Source organism: Siphateles boraxobius, unplaced genomic scaffold (genome assembly GCF_051911475.1).
Source record: "Siphateles boraxobius isolate OS27281-9 unplaced genomic scaffold, OSU_SipBor_1 1, whole genome shotgun sequence".
Lineage (NCBI taxonomy): Eukaryota > Metazoa > Chordata > Actinopteri > Cypriniformes > Leuciscidae > Siphateles > Siphateles boraxobius.
Window position 1 is genome coordinate 7,338,838 of NW_027508699.1, and position 22,097 is coordinate 7,360,934.

The 22,097-nt window shown below is 42.3% G+C and overlaps 1 protein-coding gene across 2 annotated transcripts in view; it reads right to left on the minus strand.

Annotated features, from left to right (window-relative positions):
- fgf12a (fibroblast growth factor 12a) overlaps positions 1 to 22,097 on the minus strand; it is a 144,019-nt gene that overhangs the window by 102,549 nt on the left and 19,373 nt on the right. Inside the window, exon 1 of one of the 2 annotated variants that reach the window (XM_077248694.1) lies at positions 70 to 645. The exons of the other annotated variant lie outside the window; for it this stretch is intronic. Coding sequence (XP_077104809.1) covers positions 70 to 160 — 91 coding nt within the window. The 5' untranslated portion in view covers positions 161 to 645. Of the gene's footprint in view, positions 1 to 69; positions 646 to 22,097 lie in introns of those variants that run through there. 2 annotated transcript variants of the gene reach the window in all.

Sequence of the window (22,097 nt, forward strand, 5' to 3'; positions counted from 1 at the left end):
CGAGCGCCAGCGGCCAATGAGAGCGTTTTTCATCGCTCAACTGAGAGCATGCACAGCTAAATGTCTCACCGCTGGTGGTTGTGGTCGGCTCCGATCGTTGTCCACAGAGACACTGCAGCATATGCGCTCCTTTCTTCAGGAAGAGCCTCAGAATCCTCATTGACTTGAGTTGGTGTGGGTCCCTCGTCAATCCACGCAAACGAGCACAGGATCACAAGAGAGGTTGACTGTAGTGTGAGCCCCTCGGGTGGCTATTCAGTGTTCGAAGCATCAAAAATAGCAGAGGGCAAAGGAAGACAGTCTCGAGCGAGGCATCTTGAGTGCATCCTGCTGCTTCTTTGCCGGTAGTAGACGAGTGAGTACTCGCTTTAGCATATTTAGCTCCAGATGCGCAGCGCAAGGACGTTAGGGTAATGTGCACATGTCTCGGTCTTGAAATGAGAGAAAGTTCAGCTGCAGTGATGAGTGACAGAACGGCCGCTGAGGAGGTTATGCGCGCTGTGCATGTTGCATGCGTTACGGGGCAGCCGGAGGCACAGATACCTGAATTAAAACGCCAATTGTTCCGTGTCCACGGGGAGCCGGAGAGAGGCGTAAAGCCTACGTCAGATGAAGCCTACATTTAAAGACAAGGATTTTTTTAGCGCATGGTCAAGAAGTTTCGCACCTGCCTTGATCTGGTCCGTGCGCTAGAGGACGCTGTAGGACAACGTGTGCGCGCGCGCGTGTGTGTGTGTGTGTGTGTGTGTGGATGAGACCGAGGGACAGGGATGTAACCGAGAAGCTTAGGTTATTATCAAAACTAGGTGGACTGATTATTCAATATTCACCATGGCAATTTCGCAAATTCAGAACACAATCCCTTGCAGATGGTTTATTAATCCTTACAGTTTTAAAATTATTTCTCAAATTATGAAATTGGAATCTTGCACAAGGTGTTGTAAAACGTTCTGCATTTCTACTTCAAATAACAAAAAAACTAAAACCTAAAAATAATATAGTGTGATTTATTTTGTTTTTTCCTCCTGGGATCAAACAATGTCCTCACAAGGTTAAAAAAAATACTGATATTACTATCTCTCTCTCTCTGTCTCTCTCTCTCTCTCTCTCTCTCTCTCTCTCTCTCTCTCTCTCTCTCTCTCTCTCTCTCTCTCTCTCTCTCTCTCTCTCTCTCACACACACACACACACACATACACAGCTGTGATTGCCAGAACATCATCATAAAAATTGTAGTATCATTACATTTAAATGTACCTTCCTAACCTATTCAAATCTGTTTGTTAATGTAAAATGTAAAAGCAATAACACATGTGGTACAAATGGAAGACCGACTAAAAACAAGTTAGCAACTCTGCCAATGACGACTTCAGAAGTTTTAGATCGGTACCATTTTTTAAATGTTTTTGAAAGAAGTCTGCTCATCAAGGCTGCATTTATTTAATCAAAAATACAGCAAAAACAGTAATATTGTGAAATATTTTTACAATTTAAAAGAACTGTTTTCTATTTGAATACATTTTAAAATGTGATTTACTCCTACAATGATAAAACGGAATTCATTCATTCTTCAGTGTTTTATGATTCTTCAGAAATCATTCTAATATAATAGGGTAAGCTGATTATAGATAATCAGCGATTAGAGAGCAGACGGCTCCTTATGCTTTTGAATCGCTCTCGCGGTACTTTGATGTCATCAACCGATCGGTCTGTGCAGCGCCGGTTCAAGTCGAACAAGCCTATTGTCTTGTTTCTGTAGGCTTGTTCGACTTGAACCAGCGTTGCACAGACCGATCGGTTGATGACATCAAAGTACCGCGAGAGCGATTAGAGAGCAGACGGCTCCTTATGCTTTTGAATCGCTCTCGCGGTACTTTGATGTCATCAACCGATCGGTCTGTGCAGCGCCAGTTCAAGTCGAACAAGCCTTGTGTCTTGGCATGTGATTCCCTTTTTGTCATGTGATCCTGCCATGTGTCTTGTCATTGGTTAATTGTCTGATCGTTGTTCACAGGTGTCCCTTGTCTTGTAATTAGTCATGTTTGCCATGTGTTTTGTCAAGTAGTGTTTCCTGTAGACCTCTGGTTGTATGTCAATGTCCATGTCAAGTTTTCATGCCACGCCATGTTTTTGTTTCATGTTTGATCTTGTTTGTAATAAACTGCACTTGGGTTCTCAATAAGCTTGCCTCCAGTGTATAAGTTACAGCATGTTACAACAAATTAATACACATGAAGCCATATATTTACCGGAATGGGTTATAGAATAAAATGTATGGAAAGCTTTAGAATCCATCTAAAACTTAAAAAAAATCCATCTATTAATTCCAAGAAACATAGCATATATGTTGTAGATTCTTTGTTCAATTCACAGCCACCTAATAGATACAAAACCATGTCCAACTTGCACATTTGAGAGTAAAAGAAACAAACAATAGAGCCCTTGGAACCTCCAAATTGTAAATCCTTACAAGTGTTTAAGGTGTTCATGTATAAACTAAAACAACTTTGTAAAAGGCTAGCTTTCTTACAGAGACAGTTTGTTTCAAATTGCTAGATGTTTCGAAATTTGTTTTGGAATCTGGATTTCTGACTGACAAAATGGGCTAAAAACAAGCAAGTTAGAGAAATAAAGTGCTTTGCTGCATGCATGACCTCCTATGCAGCAAAGGTGTGTTTTCTCTGCAGCAGAAAAACTCAATCATTCCATCGCCAAAAACCAGGGAGATGGGTGAAGAATAAAGAACAGCATTGGAAAAAGCATAAAGAGAACAAGTAAAGGACAGGCGGCTCAGGATAGATTCACAATGTGCTATTGAGAGGATCATTTCCTGCTAACAGGGCAAAGTTTCATCTAACCATGCCTCATTTGTTCACACTGAGCGGTTAAGGACAGTCTTGTTGCCATGAGGCCTTACAAATGTGAAGCAAAAAATGTGTGAATGTTCTGACCTTCTGCCTTTCAAATCTATGTGTATGAATCCTGTACAGATGTGACTTGAAAACTAAATCTATAATTCTATAAGTACAATACATATAATTCTATTAAAGGGATAGTTCACCCAAAAATTAAAATCCTATCATTAATTACTCAAACTAATTTCATTCCAAATCCATGATTTTCGTTCATCTTCAGAACACAAATGAAGATCTTTTTGATGAAATCTGAGAGATTTCAGTCCCTCCATTGACAGCTACTCAACTACCACTTTGAAAAAGTTGATAAAGAGATCGTAAAACTAATCCATATGAATAGAGACTCAAACACTTTATATGATGAACAGATTCAATTTAGGCTTTTATTAACTAAACATTCATCAACTCACACATCATCAGTTGTGGTAAACGGAAGCTCAGCATGTTCGCTTGATGTGCAAGAACCAATGAGGTTCATTCTCATGTTACGCATCATGTTTGAGCTTCTGCAAGAACCAATGAGGTTAATTCTCATGTTACGCAGTGAATTTGAGCTTCAGCAAAAACCAAAGAGGTTCATTCTCATGTTACGAAGCACATTTGACCTTCTGCAAGAACCAATGAGATTCATTCTCATGTTGCGCAGCACGTTTGAGCTTTGTCAAAAAACCAATGAGGTTCATTCTCGTGTTACGTATCATTAAGGAGCTTTTGCAGGAACCAGTGAGGTTCATTCTCGTGTTACGCAGCACGTTTGAGCTTCTGCAAGAACCAATGAGGTTCATTCTCGTGTTACGCAGTGAATTTGTGCTTCAGCAAGAACCAATGAGGTTAATTCTCGTATTAAGCAGCACATTTGAGCTTCTGCAAGAACCAATGAGATTCATTCTCATGTTATGCAGCATGTTTGAACGTCAGCAAGAACCAATGAGATTAATTCTCATGTTGCGCAGCAGGTTTGAGCTTCCGCAAGAACCAGTGAGGTTCATACTTGTGTTACGCAACACGTTTGAGCTTTGTCAAAAAACCAATGAGGTTCATTCTCATGTTACGCATCATGTTTGAGCTTTTGCAGGAACCAATGAGGTTCAATCTCGTGTTACGCAGCACGTTTAAGCTTCTGCAAGAACAAAAGAGGTTCATTCTCGTATTAAGCAGCACGTTTAAGCTTCCGCAAGAACCAATACGATTCATTCTCATGTTACGCAGCACGTTTGAGCTTCATCAAAAAACCAATGAGGTTCATTCTCGTGTTACGCAGTGAATTTGAGCTTCTGCAAAAACCAATGAGATTCATTCTCGTGTTACGCATCATGTTTGAGCTTCCGCAAGAACCGATGAGATTCATTCTTGTGTTACGCAGCACGTTTCAGCTTTGTCAAAAAACCAATGAGGTTCATTCTCGTGTTACGCATCATGTTTGAGCTTCCGCAAGAACCGATGAGATTCATTCTCGTGTTATGCAGCACGTTTGAGCTTCAGCAAGAACCAATGAGATTGATTCTCGTGTTAAGCAGTAAGTTTAAGATTCTGCAAGAACCAATCAGGTTCATTCTTGTGTTACGCAGCGAGTTTTGAGCTTCTGCAAGAACCAATGAGGTTCATTCTAATGTTACGCAGCGAGTTTGAGCTTCCGCAAGAACCGATGAGATTCATTCTCGTGTTATGCAGCACGTTTGAGCTTCAGCAAGAACCAATGAGATTGATTCTCGTGTTAAGCAGTACGTTTGAGCTTCTGCAAGAACCAATGAGGTTAATTCTCGTGTTACGCACTGAATTTGTGCTTCAGCAAGAACCAATGAGGTTCATTCTCGTATTAAGCAGCACATTTTAGCTTCTGCAAGAACCAATGAGATTCATTCTCATGTTATGCAGCATGTTTGAACGTTAGCAATAACCAATGAGATTAATTATAATGTTGCGCAGCACGTTTGAGCTTCCGCAAGAACCAGTGAGGTTCATACTTGTGTTACGCAGCACGTTTGAGCTTTGTCAAAAAACCAATGAGGTTCATCTCATGTTACGCATCATGTTTGAGCTCTTGCAGGAACCAATGAGGTTCATTCTCGTGTTACACAAAACGTTTGAGCTTCTGCAAGAACCAATTAGGTTCATTCTCGTATTAAGCAGCACGTTTGAGCTTCTGCAAGAACCAATGAGGTTCATTCTTGTGTTACGCAGCGAGTTTTGAGCTTCAGCAAGAACCAATGAGGTTCATTCTCGTATTAAGCAGCACATTTGAGCTTCTGCAAGAACCAATGAGATTCATTCTCATGTTGTGCAGCACGTTTGAGCTTCCGCAAGAACCAGTGAGGTTCATACTTGTGTTACGCAGCACGTTTGAGCTTTGTCAAAAAACCAATGAGGTTCATTCTCATGTTACACATCATGTTTGAGCTCTTGCAGGAACCAATGAGGTTCATTCTCATGTTACACAAAACGTTTGAGCTTCTGCAAGAACCAATTAGGTTCATTCTCGTATTAAGCAGCACGTTTGAGCTTCTGCAAGAACCAATGAGGTTCATTCTTGTGTTAAGCAGCGAGTTTTGAGCTTCTGAAAGAACCAATCAAGTCATCCTCATTTATATAGCGCTTTTAACAATGTAGATTGTTTCAAAGCAGCTTTACAGAGATAAACATATAATTTAAGGTAACAGAGATTGGTTTGGTTTTATAGTGGCTCTTGAAAAATGTTTTTTCCAGCTAAAGTTAGTTTTGATTGAGTCACTTCCGTCTAAATGATCAATTGTTATTAAATTAGGGGCCGTTAAGACGACACCGTTCTCTCTAAACAGACTTTAAACGTGAACCTGTGATAGACTCTGATGGCGTTCACATGCGCATTAAGAATTGATTCTATAGTTATGTGCGTTTGAATATATATGCGCAGGTTTGTAATTCCTTACAAACCATGCCTAAACAAACTACTTGTCTATAAATTTTGATGCAGAATTTGTATTTTATCTTATCACTTTGGGTAGGTACGCGTACCGAAAAATTCCACAACGCTTTATCTGTAGAGTGGTATAGGGATCCTCCATAGGGGGAGGCTAGTTGGCACTTAAAGCACTGCATTGTCATCGGGTCCAGGCGAAAGTCCTTTGTCAGATCTAGAAACGGCCTGGATCCAGCAGGCTGCGGAAAAACCTCGGGATAAACCTCGTAGATGCCATTCTTCTTATGATGTAACGAGTACATCAGGATTTGAGGGAAGTGTTCCCAGTTCCTTCTGACCTAATCTAAGCAGCCTAATATTGAATTATAGAAGTCTATAGAGTGTTATGTGAATGCTAGGTCAAAGAGATGTGTTTTTTTAATTCTCGTATTAAGCAGCACATTTGAGCTTCTGCAAGGACCAATGAGATTCATTCTCGTGTTACGCAGCATGTTTGAAATCTGCAAGAACCAATGAGGTTCATTCTCCTGTTACGCAGTGAATTTGTGCTTCAGCAAGAACCAATGAGGTTCATTCTCGTATTAAGCAGCACATTTGAGCTTCTGCAAGAACCAATGAGATTCATTCTCATGTTATGCAGCATGTTTGAACGTCAGCAAGAACCAATGAGATTAATTATCATGTTGCGCAGCACGTTTGAGCTTCCGCAAGAACCAGTGAGGTTCATACTTGTGTTACGCAGCACGTTTGAGCTTTGTCAAAAAACCAATGAGGTTCATCTCATGTTACGCATCATGTTTGAGCTCTTGCAGGAACCAATGAGGTTCATTCTCGTGTTACACAAAACGTTTGAGCTTCTGCAAGAACCAATTAGGTTCATTCTCGTATTAAGCAGCACGTTTGAGCTTCTGCAAGAACCAATGAGGTTCATTCTTGTGTTACGCAGCAAGTTTTGAGCTTCAGCAAGAACCAATGAGGTTCATTCTCGTATTAAGCAGCACATTTGAGCTTCTGCAAGAACCAATGAGATTCATTCTCATGTTATGCAGCATGTTTGAACGTCAGCAAGAACCAATGAGATTAATTATCATGTTGTGCAGCACGTTTGAGCTTCCGCAAGAACCAGTGAGGTTCATACTTGTGTTACGCAGCACGTTTGAGCTTTGTCAAAAAACCAATGAGGTTCATTCTCATGTTACACATCATGTTTGAGCTCTTGCAGGAACCAATGAGGTTCATTCTCGTGTTACACAAAACGTTTGAGCTTCTGCAAGAACCAATTAGGTTCATTCTCGTATTAAGCAGCACGTTTGAGCTTCTGCAAGAACCAATGAGGTTCATTCTTGTGTTAAGCAGCGAGTTTTGAGCTTCTGAAAGAACCAATCAAGTCATCCTCATTTATATAGCGCTTTTAACAATGTAGATTGTTTCAAAGCAGCTTTACAGAGATAAACATATAATTTAAGGTAACAGAGATTGGTTTGGTTTTATAGTGGCTCTTGAAAAATGTTTTTTCCAGCTAAAGTTAGTTTTGATTGATTCACTTCCGTCTAAATGATCAATTGTTATTAAATTAGGGGCCGTTAAGACGACACCGTTCTCTCTAAACAGACTTTAAACGTGAACCTGTGATAGACGCTGATGGCGTTCACATGCGCATTAAGAATTGATTCTATAGTTATGTGCGTTTGAATATATATGCGCAGGTTTGTAATTCCTTACAAACCATGCCTAAACAAACTACTTGTCTATAAATTTTGATGCAGAATTTTTATTTTATCTTATCACTTTGGGTAGGTACGCGTACCGAAAAATTCCACAACGCTTTATCTGTAGAGTGGTATAGGGATCCTCCATAGGGGGAGGCTAGTTGGCACTTCAGCACTGCATTGTCATCGGGTCCAGGCGAAAGTCCTTTGTCAGATCTGGAAACGGCCTGGATCCAGCAGGCTGCGGAAAAACCTCGGGATAAACCTCGTAGATACCATTCTTCTTATGATGTAACGAGTACATCAGGATTTGAGGGAAGTGTTCCCAGTTCCGGCTGACCTAATCTAAGCAGCCTAATATTGAATTATAGAAGTCTATAGAGTGTTATGTGAATGCTAGGTCAAAGAGATGTGTTTTTTTAATTCTCGTATTAAGCAGCACATTTGAGCTTCTGCAAGGACCAATGAGATTCATTCTCGTGTTACGCAGCATGTTTGAAATCTGCAAGAACCAATGAGGTTCATTCTCCTGTTACGCAGTGAATTTGTGCTTCAGCAAGAACCAATGAGGTTCATTCTCGTATTAAGCAGCACATTTGAGCTTCTGCAAGAACCAATGAGATTCATTCTCATGTTATGCAGCATGTTTGAACGTCAGCAAGAACCAATGAGATTAATTATCATTTTGCGCAGCACGTTTGAGCTTCCGCAAGAACCAGTGAGGTTCATACTTGTGTTACGCAGCACGTTTGAGCTTTGTCAAAAAACCAATGAGGTTCATTCTCATGTTACGCATCATGTTTGAGCTCTTGCAGGAACCAATGAGGTTCATTCTCGTGTTACGCAGCACGTTTGAGCTTCTGCAACAACCAATTAGGTTCATTCTCATATTAAGCAGCACGTTTGAGCTTCCGCAAGAACCACTGCGATTCATTCTCATGTTACGCAGCACGTTTGAGCTTCATCAAAAAACCAATGAGGTTAATTCTCGTGTTACGCAGCACGTTTGAGCTTCATCAAAAAACCAATGAGGTTCATTCTTGTGTTACGCAGTGAATTTGTGCTTCTGCAAGTACCAATGATATTCATTCTCATGTTACGCACCAAGTTTGAGCTTCCGCAAGAACCAATGAGGTTCATTCTTGCGTTACGCAGCACGTTTCAGCTTTGTCAAAAAACCAATGAGGTTCATTCTTGTGTTACGCAGCAAGTTTCAGCTTTGTCAAAAAACCAATGAGGTTCATTCTTGTGTTACGCAGCACGTTTGAGCTTTGTCCAAAAAACAGTGAGGTTCATTCTCGTGTTACGCATCATGTTTGAGCTTCTGTAAGAACCAATGAGGTTCATTCTCATGTTACGCAGCGAGTTTGAGCTTCCGCAAGAACCAATGAGATTAATTCTCGTGTTATGCAGCACGTTTGACATTCATCAAAAAACCAATGAGGTTCATTCTCGTGTTACACAAAACGTTTGAGCTTCTGCAAGAACCAATTAGATTCATTCTCGTATTAAGCAGCACGTTTGAGTTTCTGCAAGAACCAATGAGGTTCATTCTTGTGTTACGCAGCGAGTTTTGAGCTTCTGAAAGAACCAATGAGGTTCATTCTCATGTTAAGGAGCACATTTGAGCTTCTGGAAGAACCATTGAGATTCATTCTCGTGTTACGCAGCATGTTTGAACTTCTGCAAGAACCAATGAGGTTCATTCTCGTGTTACGCAGTGAATTTGTGCTTCAGCAAGAACCAATGAGGTTCATTCTCGTATTAAGCAGCACATTTGAGCTTCTGCAAGAACCAATGAGATTCATTCTCATGTTGTGCAGCACGTTTGAGCTTCCGCAAGAACCAGTGAGGTTCATACTTGTGTTACGCAGCACGTTTGAGCTTTGTCAAAAAACCAATGAGGTTCATTCTCATGTTACACATCATGTTTGAGCTCTTGCAGGAACCAATGAGGTTCATTCTCGTGTTACACAAAACGTTTGAGCTTCTGCAAGAACCAATTAGGTTCATTCTCGTATTAAGCAGCACGTTTGAGCTTCTGCAAGAACCAATGAGGTTCATTCTTGTGTTAAGCAGCGAGTTTTGAGCTTCTGAAAGAACCAATCAAGTCATCCTCATTTATATAGCGCTTTTAACAATGTAGATTGTTTCAAAGCAGCTTTACAGAGATAAACATATAATTTAAGGTAACAGAGATTGGTTTGGTTTTATAGTGGCTCTTGAAAAATGTTTTTTCCAGCTAAAGTTAGTTTTGATTGATTCACTTCCGTCTAAATGATCAATTGTTATTAAATTAGGGGCCGTTAAGACGACACCGTTCTCTCTAAACAGACTTTAAACGTGAACCTGTGATAGACGCTGATGGCGTTCACATGCGCATTAAGAATTGATTCTATAGTTATGTGCGTTTGAATATATATGCGCAGGTTTGTAATTCCTTACAAACCATGCCTAAACAAACTACTTGTCTATAAATTTTGATGCAGAATTTTTATTTTATCTTATCACTTTGGGTAGGTACGCGTACCGAAAAATTCCACAACGCTTTATCTGTAGAGTGGTATAGGGATCCTCCATAGGGGGAGGCTAGTTGGCACTTCAGCACTGCATTGTCATCGGGTCCAGGCGAAAGTCCTTTGTCAGATCTGGAAACGGCCTGGATCCAGCAGGCTGCGGAAAAACCTCGGGATAAACCTCGTAGATACCATTCTTCTTATGATGTAACGAGTACATCAGGATTTGAGGGAAGTGTTCCCAGTTCCGGCTGACCTAATCTAAGCAGCCTAATATTGAATTATAGAAGTCTATAGAGTGTTATGTGAATGCTAGGTCAAAGAGATGTGTTTTTTTAATTCTCGTATTAAGCAGCACATTTGAGCTTCTGCAAGGACCAATGAGATTCATTCTCGTGTTACGCAGCATGTTTGAAATCTGCAAGAACCAATGAGGTTCATTCTCCTGTTACGCAGTGAATTTGTGCTTCAGCAAGAACCAATGAGGTTCATTCTCGTATTAAGCAGCACATTTGAGCTTCTGCAAGAACCAATGAGATTCATTCTCATGTTATGCAGCATGTTTGAACGTCAGCAAGAACCAATGAGATTAATTATCATTTTGCGCAGCACGTTTGAGCTTCCGCAAGAACCAGTGAGGTTCATACTTGTGTTACGCAGCACGTTTGAGCTTTGTCAAAAAACCAATGAGGTTCATTCTCATGTTACGCATCATGTTTGAGCTCTTGCAGGAACCAATGAGGTTCATTCTCGTGTTACGCAGCACGTTTGAGCTTCTGCAACAACCAATTAGGTTCATTCTCATATTAAGCAGCACGTTTGAGCTTCCGCAAGAACCACTGCGATTCATTCTCATGTTACGCAGCACGTTTGAGCTTCATCAAAAAACCAATGAGGTTAATTCTCGTGTTACGCAGCACGTTTGAGCTTCATCAAAAAACCAATGAGGTTCATTCTTGTGTTACGCAGTGAATTTGTGCTTCTGCAAGTACCAATGATATTCATTCTCATGTTACGCACCAAGTTTGAGCTTCCGCAAGAACCAATGAGGTTCATTCTTGCGTTACGCAGCACGTTTCAGCTTTGTCAAAAAACCAATGAGGTTCATTCTTGTGTTACGCAGCAAGTTTCAGCTTTGTCAAAAAACCAATGAGGTTCATTCTTGTGTTACGCAGCACGTTTGAGCTTTGTCCAAAAAACAGTGAGGTTCATTCTCGTGTTACGCATCATGTTTGAGCTTCTGTAAGAACCAATGAGGTTCATTCTCATGTTACGCAGCGAGTTTGAGCTTCCGCAAGAACCAATGAGATTAATTCTCGTGTTATGCAGCACGTTTGACATTCATCAAAAAACCAATGAGGTTCATTCTCGTGTTACACAAAACGTTTGAGCTTCTGCAAGAACCAATTAGATTCATTCTCGTATTAAGCAGCACGTTTGAGTTTCTGCAAGAACCAATGAGGTTCATTCTTGTGTTACGCAGCGAGTTTTGAGCTTCTGAAAGAACCAATGAGGTTCATTCTCATGTTAAGGAGCACATTTGAGCTTCTGGAAGAACCATTGAGATTCATTCTCGTGTTACGCAGCATGTTTGAACTTCTGCAAGAACCAATGAGGTTCATTCTCGTGTTACGCAGTGAATTTGTGCTTCAGCAAGAACCAATGAGGTTCATTCTCGTATTAAGCAGCACATTTGAGCTTCTGCAAGAACCAATGAGATTCATTCTCATGTTATGCAGCATGTTTGAACGTCAGCAAGAACCAATGAGATTAATTATCATGTTGCGCAGCACGTTTGAGCTTCCGCAAGAACCAGTGAGGTTCATACTTGTGTTACGCAGCACGTTTGAGCTTTGTCAAAAAACCAATGAGGTTCATTCTCATGTTACGCATCATGATTGAGCTCTTGCAGGAACCAATGAGGTTCATTCTCGTGTTACACAGCACGTTTGAGCTTCTGCAAGAACCAATGAGGTTCATTCTTGTGTTATGCAGCACGTTTGAGCTTCAGCAAAAACCGATGAGGTTAATTCTCGTGTCACGCAGCACATTTGAGCTTCATCAAAATTCCAATGAGGTTCATTCTTGTGTTATGCAGCACGTTTGAGCTTTGTCAAAAAACCAATGAGGTTCATTCTCGTGTTACGCAGCAGGTTTGAGCTTCATCAAAAAAACATGAGGTTCATTCTCGTGTTACGCAGCACGTTTGAGCTTCCGCAAGAACCAATGAGGTTCATTCTTGTGTTATGCAGCACGTTTGAGCTTTGTAAAAAAAACAATGAGGCTCTTTCTCGTGTTACGCAGCACGTTTGAGCTTCATCAAAAAAACAATGAGGTTCATTCTCGTGTTACGCAGCACGTTTGAGCTTCCGCAAGAACCAATGAGGTTCATTCTTGTGTTATGCAGCACGTTTGAGCTTTGTAAAAAAAAACAATGAGGTTATTTCTCGTGTTATGCAGCACGTTTGAGCTTCGTCAAAAAAACAATGAGGTTCATTCTCATGTTACGCAGCACATTTGAGCTTCCGAAAGAACCTATGAGGTTAATTATTGTGTTAAGCAGCACATTTGAGCTTTGTAAAAAAAAAACAATGAGGTTCATTCTCGTGTTACGCAGCACGTTTGTGCTTCTGCAAGAACCAATGAGGTTCATTCTCATGTTACAGAGTGAGTTTATGCTTCTGCAAGAACCAATTAGGTTCGTTCTCGTGTTACACATCATGTTGTTTGAGTGTCTGCAAGAACCAGTGAGTTTAATTCTCGTGTTACGCAGCACGTTTGAGCTTCCGAAAGAAGCAATGAGGTTCATTCTTGTGTTACGCAGCACGTTTGAGCTTCCGAAAGAACCAATGAGGTTCATTGTACTGTTATGCAGCACGTTTGAGCTTCATAAAAAACCAATGAGGTTAATTCTCATGTTAGGCAGCGAGTTTGTGCTTCTGCAAGAACCAATGAGGTTCATTCTCGTGTTACGCATCATGTTTGAGCTTCTGCAAGAACCAATGAGGTTAATTATTTTGTTACGCAGCACGTTTGAGCTTTGTAAAAAAAAACAATGAGGTTCATTCTCGTGTTACGCAGCACGTTTGACATTCATCAAAAAACCAATGAGGTTCATTATCGTGTTACGCAGCACGTTTGAGCTTCTGCAAGAACCAATGAGGTTCATTCTCATGTTAAGGAGTGAGTTTGTGCTTCTGCAAGAACCAATTAGGCTCATTCTCGTGTTACACAGCACGTTTCAGCTTTGTCAAAAAAACAATGAGGTTCATTCTCGTGTTTAGCATCATGTTTGAGCTTCTGCTAGAACCAATGAGATTCATTCTCGTGTTGTGCAGCATGTTTGAGCTTCAGCAAGAACCAATGAGATTCATTCTTCTGTTACGCAGCACGTTTAAGATTCTGCAAGAACCAATGAGGTTCATTCTTGTGTTACGCAGCGAGTTTTGAGCTTCTGCAAGAACCAATGAGGTTCATTCTCATGTTATGCAGCACGTTTGAACGTCAGCAAGAACCAATGAGATTAATTCTCATGTTGCGCAGCACGTTTGAGCTTCCGCAAGAACCAGTGAGGTTCATACTTGTGTTACGCAGCACGTTTGAGCTTTGTCAAAAAACCAATGAGGTTAATTCTCATGTTACGCATCATGTTTGAGCTCTTGCAGGAACCAATGAGGTTCATTCTCGTGTTACAAAGCAAGTTTGAGCTTCTGCAGGAACCAATGAGGTTCATTCTTGTGTTATGCAGCACGTTTCAGCTTTGTAAAAAACAACAACAATGAGGCTCTTTCTAGTGTTACGCAGCACGTTTGAGCTTCATCAAAAAAACAATGAGGTTCATTCTCGTGTTATGCAGCACATTTGAGCTTCCGAAAGAACCAATGAGGTTAATTATTGTGTTACGCAGCACGTTTGAGCTTCTGCAAGAACCAATGAGGTTCATTCTCGTGTTACGCAGCACGTTTGACCTTCATCAAAAAACCAATGAGGTTCATTCTCATGTTACGGAGTGAGTTTGTGCTTCTGCAAGAACCAATTAGGTTCATTCTCGTGATACACATCATGTTGTTTGAGTTTCTGCAAGAACCAGTGAGGTTCATTCTCGTGTTACGCAGCACGTTTGAGCTTCCAATAGAAGCAATGAGGTTCATTCTTGTGTTACGCAGCACGTTTGAGCTTCCAAAAGAACCAATGAGGTTTATTGTACTGTTACGCAGCACGTTTGAGCTTCATAAAAAACCAATGAGGTTCATTCTCATGTTAAGCAGCGAGTTTGTGCTTCTGCAAGAACCAATGAGGTTCATTCTCGTGTTACGCATCGTGTTTGAGCTTCTGCAAGAACCAATGAGGTTAATATTGGTGTTACGCAGCACGTTTGAGCTTTGTAAAAAAAACCAATGAGGTTCATTCTAGTGTTACGCAGCACGTTTGACTTTCATCAAAAAACCAATGAGGTTCATTCTCGTGTTACGCAGCACGTTTGAGCTTCTGCAAGAACCAATGAGGTTAATTCTCATATTACACAGCACGTTTCAGCTTTGTCAAAAAACCAATGAGGTTCATTCTCGTGTTTAGCAGCATGTTTGAGCTTCAGCAAGAACCAATGAGATTCATTCTTGTGTTACGCAGCACGTTTAAGATTCTGCAAGAACCAATGAGGTTCATTCTTGTGTTACGCAGCGAGTTTTGAGCTTCTGCAAGAACCAATGAGGTTCATTCTCATGTTATGCAGCACGTTTGAACATCAGCAAGAACGTCCTGGTTGCGTATGCAACCCACCGTTCCCTGAAGGAGGGAACGGAGGACATAGTCGACGTCGACTGAATTGGGATCACGCTAGGGAGCCTATCATCTTCGATTACTATGAAAGAGCCAATGGAATTTGGCGTGCATGATTTGCATCACACACTCCGCCCCCGCGGCGCGGGTATAAATACGGAAGTGGATGCACGCACTAGTTGCTTTTCGCTGAGGAGCCGAGAGTAACCCGGGGTCAGCGGTGGTCCAGCGGTAGTGGCAAGGGGACTACGTCCTCCGTTTCCTCCTTCAGAGAACGGTGGGTTGCATACGCAACCAGGACGTTCCCTTTCAGTCGATAACGTCAGACGTAGTCGACGTCGACTGAATTGGGATAACCTTTGAAAACGCCACTAAAGCTGCCACCTTCCAGTGCCTAAACCAAAGCCTCCGGATGCCCCCGCAAATTTAAGGCGGGGAAGGACAGGGCTTAGGCCAGGGAAGTCACTGCTGTTCCTACAGGACCACTGGGAAAGCGTTCCCCGTACATTGGAAGGAAGGGACGCTGCGGAAGCCACATCCAACCTAGAGGGAGGTAACGTGGAGAATACACATATGAACTGGGCGGAAACCGGTCAGTCTAACATATGGAATGTCACTGGGGTGGCTCCAGCCTAAGACGGGGGGAGACACACCGGACAGTGACGGCAGAGAGACTCTGCCGAGGGAAGACACGGGCTTGCCGCAGGGAGCCGTAGGGACCGCAACATATGGACCCAGCCTAACACAGGTTCCACACTGCTTACGAGTGGAAGGCCTAACACCAGATGTTCCGCACGTCCAACGTCGGAGGGGTGTGGAGGAACTCAACAGGGTTCAATTTTAAGGGAACTCAACTGGAGTAGAAAAGCGCACGTATCCAGTCCATAGAAGGGGAATGGCGCAGCAAGCCGACACTTGAACCAGGCTAATAGTGAAACTGGCTTCATGAGAAGGGAGCCCACGGGAAGCAGCGGTTCAACTAGGTGTCGTCCAGCCCCCAACTCTAGAATCTGTTTAGCAAAGCATATCGACAACGCCCAGGCGGAGCACTTTACACTCATCATAGAGGAGCTCAACACCTAAGTGGACATGTTGCATCAAGGATTTTCACCGAAATGAAGGCAAGCACTAAGTGCAACCTTGCATGGAAACAGCCTTCTCTCTCTGCTGAGTTCCAACAGATATTTGTAGATCTGGTCTGAGGACTATGGCTTGCATTCTGTACACGTCCAAGCGAACGGACAGAGAAGCCAGGGCTGGATCTGCCTCCTCCAGGGCAGCGCTTGCAGGCTCACCACCTGCTCCTATTACGGGAGAGGTAGGAACCTTGGGCACAATCCGAGCCGGGGTCTCAGCTTGTGAGAATTAGCCGGCCCAGACTCCAGGCACAATACGTTGACCGAAAGCGAGCAAGTCCATACCCTCTAGTAGAGACCACGCGAGCATGAGAACTGATATAACAGAATTTTTAACTCACTGCCTGCAGTGGCTCAGGGGCGGTCTCTGCAGTGCAGTCGCACCAGGGACAAGGCCCAAGAGGATAAAGAGGGACGAAAGGATTTACAAGACCTTGCACCTCAGGAACCTGACGATCAGAACGTGCTTCTGCACACTTCTGCAACACGATGAGCATCGTTTAAACACCGAGGCAACAACATTTTGAGGGTGAAGGAAAACAGCCTACTCCAACCCATTTTGCAGGAAAGAGAGCACTGAAGTGATCGAAAGCTTTCAGGTTCTCCTCTGGAGAGAAGACGCACTCAACGACTAGGTTCCACTTCTAAAGGCGTAAGCATGCTACCCATTTCTAGGGGTGCTCGCAGAAGTGATGGTAACTATCACATGTCCCTGTGACAGCCACCTGAACCTCCGCGTTCAGATGTAAGACCGCCCGGAATCTCCTGAGTGTGATAAACTCACTGAGCTTCAGGAGCATTTCTGCTCAACACTTGAGTGCGAAAAACTTCACTGAGCACCAGGAGCATTTCTGCTCAGCACTGCGTGTGACGAATTCACTGAGCTACAGGAGCAATTCTGCTCAACACCTGAGTGTGATGAACTCACTGAGCTACAGGAGCATTGCTGCTCAACACCTGAGTGCGATGAACTTCACTGAATTTCAGGAGAAATTCTGCTCAACATGAAGTGTGATGATTTCACTGACTTGAGCAGGCGCAAGGCGACCATGAGTCGCAGTCACTTTTAGAAGGCTCACTGGGGTTAAACGCATTTCTGCGGGCCCCTGAGGCAACTGAGACCCAGTGTTTGTCCAAGGGTAGTCCGCTCGGTTTACACAAACACTGGCGGAAAGATGAAACCGGGGGGGGGGGGGGGGGGGGGGATGGTCATGACCCAGCTGGACCCAGGGGATCTACGTCTGACGTTATCGACTGAAAGGGAACCAATGAGATTAATTCTCATGTTGCGCAGCACGTTTGAGCTTCCGCAAGAACCGGTGAGGTTCATACTTGTGTTACGCAGCACGTTTGAGCTTTGTCAAAAAACCAATGAGGTTCATTCTCATGTTACGCATCATGTTTGACCTCTTGCAGGAACCAATGAGGTTCATTCTCGTGTTACGCAGCACGTTTGAGCTTCTGCAAGAACCAATGAGGTTCATTCTCGTATCAAGCAGCACGTTTGAGCTTCCGCAAGAACCAATGAGGTTCATTCTCGTATTAAGCAGCACATTTGAGCTTCTGCAAGAACCAATGAGATTCATTCTCATGTTATGCAGCACGTTTGAGCTTCTGCAAGAACCAATGAGGTTTATTCTCGTGTTACGCAGCACGTTCGGGCTTCTGCAAGAACCAATGAGCTTCATTCTCGTATTAAGCGGCACGTTTGAGCTTCCACAAGAACCAATGCGATTCATTCTCATGTTACGCAGCACGTTTGAGCTTCATCAAAAAACCAATGAGGTTCATTCTCGTGTTACGCAGCACATATGAGCTTCTGAAAGAACCAATGAGGTTCACTGTTGTGTTACGCAGCACGTTTGTGCTCCATCAAAAAACCAATGAGGTTCATTCTTGTGTTACGCAGTGAATTTGAGCTTGTGCAAGAACCAATGATATTCATTCTCATTGAACGCAGCACGTTTGAGCTTCAGCAAGAATCAATGAGGTTCATTCTCATGTTACGCAGCACGTTTCAGCTTCTGCAAGAAACAAATGAGGTTCATTCTTGTGTTACGCAGCACGTTTCAGCTTTGAAAAAAAACCAATGAGGTTCATTCTTGTGTTACACAGCACGTTTCAGCTTTGTCAAAAAACCAATGCGGTTCATTCTCGTGTTACGCATCATGTTTGAGCTTCTGTAAGAACCAATGAGGTTTTTACTCATGTTACGCAGCGAGTTTGAGCTTCTGCAAGAACCAATGAGATTCATTCTTGTGTTATGCAGCACGTTTGAGCTTCAGCAAGAACCAAGGAGATTCATTCTCGTGTTAAGCAGCACGTTTAAGATTCTGCAAGAACCAATGAGGTTCATTCTTGTGTTACGCAGCGAGTTTTGAGCTTCTGCAAGAACCAATGAGGTTCATTTTCATGTTACGGAACACATTTGAGCTTCTGCAAGAACCATTGAGATTCATTCTCGTGTTACGCAGCACGTTTGAGCTTCAGAAAGAACCAATGAGATTCATTGTTGTGTTACTCAACAAGTTTGAGCTTCAGCAAAAACCAATTAGGTTAATTCTCGTGTAACGCAGCACGTTTGAGCTTCATCAAAAAACCAATGAGGTTCATTCTTGTGTTATACAGCACGTTTGAGCTTTGTCAAAAAACCAATGAGGTTCATTCTCGTCTTACGCAGCACGTTTCAGCTTCTGCAAGAACCAATGAGGTTCATTCTCATGTTACGGAGTGAGTTTGTGCTTCTGCAAGAACCAATTAGGTTCATTCTCATGTTACACATCATGTTGTTTGAGTGTCTGCAAGAACCAGTGAGGTTCATTCTCGTGTTACACAGCACGTTTGAGCTTCCGATAGAAGCAATGAGGTTCATTGTACTGTTCGGCAGCACGTTTGAGCTTCCGAAAGAACCAATGAGGTTCATTCTCATGTTACGCAGCGAGTTTGTGCTTCTGCAAGAACCAATGAGGTTCATTCTCGTGTTACGCATCATGTTTGAGCTTCTGCAGGAACCAATGAGGTTAATTCTTGTGTTACGCAGCACGTTTCAGCTTTTTAAAAAAAAACAACGAGGTTCATTCTCGTGTTACGCAGCACGTTTGACCTTCATCAAAAAACCAATAAGGTTCATTCTCGTGTTATACAGCACGTTTGAGCTTCTGCAAGAACCAATGAGGTTCATTCTCATGTTAAGGAGTGAGTTTGTGCTTCTGCAAGAACCAATTAGGTTCATTCTCGTGTTACACAGCACGTTTCAGCTTTGTCAAAAAACCAATGAGGTTCATTCTCGTGTTTAGCATCATGTTTGAGCTTCTGCTAGAACCAATGAGATTCATTCTTGTGTTGTGCAGCATGTTTGAGCTTCAGCAAGAACCAATGAGATTCATTCTTGTGTTACGCAGCACGTTTAAGATTCTGCAAGAACCAATGAGGCTCATTCTTGTGTTACGCAGCGAGTTTTGAGCTTCTGCAAGAACCAATGAGGTTCATTCTAATGTTATGCAGCACGTTTGAACGTTAGCAAGAACCAATGAGAATAATTCTCATGTTGCGCAGCACGTTTGAGCTTTGTCAAAAAACCAATGAGGTTCATTCTCATGTTACGCATCATGTTTGAGCTCTTGCAGGAACCAATGAGGTTCATTCTCGAGTTACGCAGCACGTTTGAGCTTCTGCAAGAACCAATGAGGTTCATTCTCGTATTAAGCAGCACGTTTGAGCTTCCGCAAGAACCAATGAGGTTCATTCTCGTATTAAGCAGCACATTTGAGCTTCTGCAAGAAAGAATGAGATTCATTCTCATGTTATGCAGCAAGTTTGAGCTTCTGCTAGAACCAATGAGGTTCATTCTCGTATAAAGCAGCACGTTTGAGCTTCCACATGAACCAATGCGATTCATTCTCATGTTACGCAGCACGTTTGAGCTTCATCAAAAAACCAATAAGGTTCATTCTTGTGTTACGCAGCACGTATGAGCTTCTGAAAGAACCAATGAGGTTCATTGTTCTGTTACGCAGCACGTTTGAGCTTCATCAAAAAACCAATGAAGTTCATTCTTGTGTTACGCAGTGAATTTGAGCTTGTGCAAGAACCAATGATATTCATTCTCATTGAACGCAGCACATTTGAGCTTCAGCAAGAATCAATGAGGTTCATTCTCATGTTACGCAGCACGTTTCAGCTTCCGCAAGAAACAAATGAGGTTCATTCTTGTGTTACGCAGCACGTTTCAGCTTTGACCAAAAACCAATGAGGTTCATTCTTGTGTTACACAGCACGTTTCAGCTTTGTCAAAAAACCAATGCGGTTCATTCTCGTGTTACGCATCATGTTTGAGCTTCTGTAAGGACCAATGAGGTTCATTCTCATGTTACGCAGCGAGTTTGAGGTTCTGCAAGAACCAATGAGATTCGTTCTCGTGTTATGCAGCACGTTTGAGCTTCAACAAGAACCAAGGAGATTAATTCTCGTGTTAAGCAGCACGTTTAAGATTCTGCAAGAACCAATGAGGTTCATTCTCATGTTACGGAACACATTTGAGCTTCTGCAAGAACCATTGAGATTCATTCTCGTGTTACGAAGCACGTTTGAGCTTCAGAAAGAACCAGTGAGATTCATTGTTGTGTTACTCAACGAGTTTGAGCTTCAGCAAAAACCAATGAGGTTAATTCTCGTGTAACGCAGCACGTTTGAGCTTCATCAAAAAACCAATGAGGTTCATTCTTGTGTTATGCAGCACGCTTGAGCTTTGTAAAAATAAAACAATGAGGTTAATTCTCGTGTTATGCAGCACGTTTGAGCTTCATCAAAAAAACAATGATGTTCATTCTCGTGTTACGCAGCACCTTTGAGCTTCTGAAAGAACCAATGAGGTTAATTATTGTGTTACGCAGCACGTTCGAGCTTTGTAAAAAAAAAAAACAATGAGGTTAATTATCGTGTTACGCAGCACGTTTGTGCTTCTGCAAGAACCAATGAGGTTCATTCTCGTGTTACGCATCAAGTTGTTTGAGTGTCTGCGAGAACCAGTGAGGTTCATTCTCGTGTTGCGCAGCACGTTTGAGCTTCAGAAAGAAGCATTGAGGTTCATTCTTGTGTTACGCAGCACGTTTGAGCTTCCAAAGAACCAATGAGGTTCATTGTACTGTTACGCAGCAGGTTTGAGCTTCATCAAAAAACAATGAGGTTCATTCTCGTTACGCAGTGAGTTTGTGCTTCTGCAAGAACCAATGAGGTTCATTCTCGTGTTATGCAGCATGTTTGAGCTTCATAAAGAACCAATGAGATTCATTCTTGTGTTACGCAGCACGTTTAAGATTCTGCAAGAACCAATGAGGTTCATTCTTGTGTTGCGCAGCACGTTTAAGATTCTGTAAGAACCAATGAGGTTCATTCTTGTGTTACTCAGCGAGTTTTGAGCTTCTGCAAGAACCAATGAGGTTCATTCTCATGTTACGCAGCACATTTGAGCCTCTGCAAGAACCAATGAGGTTCAATCTCGTGTTACGCAGCACGTTTAAGCTTCAGCAAGAACCAATGAGCTTAATTCTCATGTTACGCAGTGAATTTGAGCTTCTGCAAGAACCAATGAGATTCATTCTCGAGTTACGCAGCATGTTTAAGATTCTGCAAGAACCAATGAGGTTCATTCTTTTGTACGCAGCGAGTTTTGAGCTTCTGCAAGAACCAATGAGATTCATTCTCGTATTACTCAGCACGTTTGAGCTTCTGCAAGAACCAATGAGGTTAATTCTCGGGTTACGCAGCACGTTTGAGCTTCAGCAAGTATCAGTGAAGTTAATTCTCATGTTACGCACCGAGTTTGAGCTTCCGCAAGAACCAATGAGGTTCATTCTTGTGTTACGCAGCACGTTTCAGCTTTGTCAAAAAAACAATGAGGTTCATTCTCGTGTTACGCAGCACGTTTGAGCTTCATCAAAAAACAATGAGGTTCATTCTCGTGTTACGCAGCACCTTTGAGCTTCCGAAAGAACCAATGAGGTTAGCATAATTATTGTGTTACGCAGCACGTTCGAGCTTTGTAAAAAAAAAAACAATGAGGTTAATTCTCGTGTTACGCAGCACGTTTGAGCTTCTGCAAGAACCAATGAGGTTCATTCTCATGTTATGGAGTGAGTTTGTGCTTCT